General features: G+C 43.1%; 1 protein-coding gene across 3 annotated transcripts in view; it reads left to right on the top strand.

Annotated features, from left to right (window-relative positions):
• The window catches only part of LOC116360128 (dihydropyrimidinase-related protein 1), a 16,229-nt gene that overhangs the window by 8,140 nt on the left and 3,089 nt on the right, over nucleotides 1-5,000 (top strand). For all 3 annotated transcript variants that reach the window (XM_031814798.1, XM_031814801.1, XM_031814800.1), the window contains exon 6: nucleotides 1,482-1,562. In XM_031814798.1, the coding sequence (XP_031670658.1) occupies nucleotides 1,482-1,562 (81 nt within the window). The remainder of the gene's footprint in view (nucleotides 1-1,481; nucleotides 1,563-5,000) is intronic.

The following is a 5,000-nucleotide window of genomic DNA, read 5'->3' as shown; positions in this document are numbered from 1 at the left end:
CAGTGGGTTCTGGTCGTCTTTAATAGTTGATTCTAAGATCTGTATTGGATCATGTATATGTTTTTGCTCTTTATTCTTTGTTATAGAGCCAAAAAGATTGGAGAAGTGGTTTACCCATACATCTCCATTTTGGATAGATAATTCTTCGTGTTGTTGTTTGTTTAGTGTTTTCCAATTTTCCCAGAAGTGGTTAGAGTCTATGGATTCTTCAATTGCATTGAGCTGATTTCTGACATGCTGTTCCTTCTTTTTCCGTAGTGTATTTCTGTATTGTTTTAGTGATTCACCATAGTGAAGGCGTAGACTCAGGTTTTCCGGGTCTCTATGTTTTTGGTTGGACAGGTTTCTCAATTTCTTTCTTAGAATTTTGCATTCTTCATCAAACCATTTGTAATTATTGTTAATTTTCTTCGGTTTTCTATTTGAGATTTTTAGATTTGATAGGGAAGCTGAGAGGTCAAATATACTGTTAAGATTTTCTACTGCCAAGTTTACACCTTCACTATTACAGTGGAACGTTTTACCCAGGAAATTGTCTAAAAGGGATTGAATTTGTTGTTGCCTAATTGTTTTTTGGTAGGTTTCCAAACTGCATTCCTTCCATCTATAGCATTTCTTAATGTTACTCAGTTCCTTTGGCTTTGATGCCTCATGATTGAGTATTGCTCTGTTTAAGTAGACTGTGATTTTGCTGTGGTCTGATAGGGGTGTCAGTGGGCTGACTGTGAACGCTCTGAGAGACTCTGGGTTGAGGTCAGTGATAAAGTAGTCTACAGTACTACTGCCAAGAGATGAGCTATAGGTGTACCTACCATAGGAGTCCCCTCGAAGCCTACCGTTGACTATGTACATACCCAGCGTGCGACAGAGCTGCAGGAGTTGTGACCCGTTTTTGTTGGTTATGTTGTCATAGTTGTGCCTAGGGGGGCATATGTGGGAGGGAATGCTGTCACCTCCAGGCAGGTGTTTGTCCCCCTGTGTGCTGAGGGTGTCAGGTTCTTGTCCGGTTCTGGCATTTAGGTCGCCACAGACTAGTACATGTCCCTGGGCCTGGAAATGATTGATTTCCCCCTCCAGGATGGAGAAGCTGTCTTCATTAAAATATGGGGATTCTAGTGGGGGGATATAGGTAGCACACAGGAGGACATTTTTCTCTGTTAGGATCATTTCTTTTTGAATTTCTAGCCAAATGTAGAATGTTCCTGTTTTGATTAATTTAATGGAGTGAGTTAGGTCTGCTCTATACCAAATTAGCATACCCCCTGAGTCCCTTCCCTGTTTCACACCTGGTAGTTTGGTGGATGGGACTACCAGCTCTCTGTAACCTAGAGGGCAACCAGTGGGTCCATCTCCTCTATACCAGGTGTCTTGCAGGATGACAATGTCTGTATTACCGATTTCTTTGGTGAAGTCCGGGTTTCTCTCTCTCTCTCTCTCTCTCTCTCTCTCTCTCTCTCTCTCTCCCTCTCTCTCTCTAATAGTTGTATGAGGTGTTCTCCTTCCTGAAGGAGTTGGGGGCTGTGGTGATGCTGCATGCTGAGAACGGAGACCTCATTGCTCAGGTATCCAGTCCAACAGTCATAACCCCATTATAACCCAGTCCTACAGGCATAACCCCATTATAACCCAGTCCTACAGTCATAACCCCATTATAACCCAGTCATACAGTCATAACCCCATTATAACCCAGTCATAACCCCATTATAACCCAGTCATAACCCCATTATAACCCAGTCCTACAGTCATAACCCCATTATAACCCAGTCATACAGTCATAACCCCATTATAACCCAGCCATAACCCCATTATAACCCAGTCATAACCCCATTATAACCCAGTCCTACAGTCATAACCCCATTATAACCTAGTCCTACAGTCATAACCCCATTATAACCCAGTCCTACAGTCATAACCCCATTATAACCCAGTCATACAGTCATAACCCCATTATAAACAAGTCATAACCCCATTATAACCCAGTCATAACCCCATTATAACCCAGTCATAACCCCATTATCACCCAGTCATAACCCCATTATAACCCAGTCATAACCCCATTATAACCCAGTCCTACAGTCATGACCCCATTATAACCCAGTCCTACAGTCATAACCCCATTATAACCCAGTCATAACCCATTATAACCCAAGTCCTACAGTCATAACCCCATTATAACCCAGCCATAACCCCATTATAACCCAGTCATAACCCCATTATAACCCAGTCCTACAGTCATAACCCCATTATAACCCAGTCATAACCCCATTATAACCCAGTCACGACCCCATTATAACCCAGTCATAACCCCAATATAACCCAGTTATAACCCCATTATAACCCAGTCCTACAGTCATAACCCCATTATAACCCAGTCATAACCCCATTATATAACCCAGTCATAACCCCATTATTACCCAGTCCTACAGTCATAACCCCATTATAACCCAGTCATAACCCCATTATAACCCCCAGTCATAACCCCATTATAACCCAGTCATAACCCCATTATAACCCAGTCATAACCCCATTATAACCCAGTCCTACAGTCATAACCCCATTATAACCCAGTCATGACCCCATTATAACCCAGTCATAACCCCATTATAACCCAGTCCTACAGTCATAACCCCATTATAACCCAGTCCTACAGTCATAACCCCATTATAACCCCGTCACGACCCCATTATAACCCAGTCATAACCCCAATATAACCCAGTCATAACCCCATTATAACCCAGTCCTACAGTCATAACCCCATTATAACCCAGTCATAACCCCATTATAACCCAGTCATAACCCCATTATTACCCAGTCCTACAGTCATAACCCCATTATAACCCAGTCATAACCCCATTATAACCCCCAGTCATAACCCCATTATAACCCAGTCATAACCCCATTATAACCCAGTCATAACCCCATTATAACCCAGTCCTACAGTCATAACCCCATTATAACCCAGTCCTACAGTCATAACCCCATTATAACCCAGTCATAACCCCATTATAACCCAGTCATAACCCCATTATAACCCAGTCATAACCCCATTATAACCCAGTCCTACAGTCATAACCCCATTATAACCCAGTCCTACAGTCATAACCCCATTATAACCCAGTCATGACCCCATTATAACCCAGTCATAACCCCATTATAACCCAGTCCTACAGTCATAACCCCATTATAACCCAGTCCTACAGTCATAACCCCATTATAACCCAGTCATAACCCCATTATAACCCAGTCATAACCCCATTATAACCCAGTCATAACCCCATTATAACCCAGTCCTACAGTCATAACCCCATTATAACCCAGTCCTACAGTCATAACCCCATTATAACCCAGTCATGACCCCATTATAACCCAGGCATAACCCCATTATAACCCAGTCCTACAGTCATAACCCCATTATAACCCAGTCATAACCCCATTATAACCCAGTCATAACCCCATTATAACCCAGTCCTACAGTCATAACCCCATTATAACCCAGTCCTACAGTCATAACCCCATTATAACCCAGTCATGACCCCATTATAACCCAGTCATAACCCCATTATAACCCAGTCCTACAGTCATAACCCCATTATAACCCAGTCCTACAGTCATAACCCCATTATAACCCAGTCATAACCCCATTATAACCCAGTCATAACACATTAATAATAAGGTGTGACTGTGTACAGTTATTATGATGATGACATTATGGGTGGTGAGGAGGATGAAGATGATGAAGATGATAAATATGATAATGATAATAATTGTAAATATTATAAATACTATGATGGTGATGATGGTTATGATGGTGATGATGAAGGTGATGATGATGGTGATGGTGGTGATGGTGATGATGAAGGTGATGATGGTGATGATGAAGGGGATGATGGTGGTGGTGATGGTGATGATGGTGATGGTTATGATGGTGATGATGGTGATGGTGGTGATGATGGTGATGATGGTGATGATGGTGATGATGATGGTGGTGGTGATGGTGGTGATGGTGGTGATGATGATGGTGATGATGAAGGTGATGATGATGGTGGTGATGGTGATGATGGTGGTGGTGATGGTGGTGATGGTTATGATGGGGATGATGATGGTGATGGTGATGGTGGTGATGGTGGTGGTGGTGCTGATGGTGATGGTGGTGATGGTTATGATGGTGATGATGATTTTGGTGGTGATGGTGATGATGATGGTGGTGATGGTGGTGGTGCTGGTGATGATGATGATGGTGATGTTGATGATGATGGTGGTGATGGTGATGGTGATGATGTTGGTGATGATGAAGGTGATGATGATGGTGCTGATGGTGGTGGTGATGGTTATGGTCGTGATGATGGTTATGATGGTGATGATGTTGGTGATGATGATGATGGTGATGATGATGGTGGTGGTGGTGATGGTGGTGATGATGATGGTGGTGATGGTGATGATGTTGGTGATGTTGGTGATGTTGGTGATGATGGTGAGGATGATGGTGATGGTGGTGGTGCTGGTGGTGATGGTGATGATGGTGATTATGATGATGATGTTGATGATGATAATGGTGATGGTGATGATGGTGATGGTGGTGATGAAGGTGATGATGATGATGATGGTGATGATGATGGTGATGTGGTTGATGATAATGGTGATGGTGGTGATGATGGTGATGATGATGATGATGGTGGTGATGTTGATGATGATAATGGTGATGGTGATGATGGTGATGGTGGTGATGGTTATGATGGTGATGATGAAGGTGATGATGATGGTGATTGATGATGGTGATGATGATGGTGATGGTGGTGATGGTGATGATGGTGATGATGGTGATGATGATGGTGGTGATGGTGATGATGGTGATGATGGTGGTGGTGATGGTGGTGATGGTTATGATGGTGATGGTGATGGTGGTGGTGATGGTGGTGGTGGTGGTGGTGATGGTGGTGATGATGGTGGTGATGGTGGTATGGTGATGATGATGGTGGTGGTGATGATGATGGTGATGATGA

This window comes from Oncorhynchus kisutch, unplaced genomic scaffold, assembly GCF_002021735.2.
Source record: "Oncorhynchus kisutch isolate 150728-3 unplaced genomic scaffold, Okis_V2 Okis07a-Okis12b_hom, whole genome shotgun sequence".
Taxonomy (NCBI): Eukaryota; Metazoa; Chordata; class Actinopteri; order Salmoniformes; family Salmonidae; genus Oncorhynchus; species Oncorhynchus kisutch.
The sequence above is the reverse complement of the archived record's forward strand: the minus strand, read 5'-3'. Positions and strand labels throughout refer to the sequence as shown.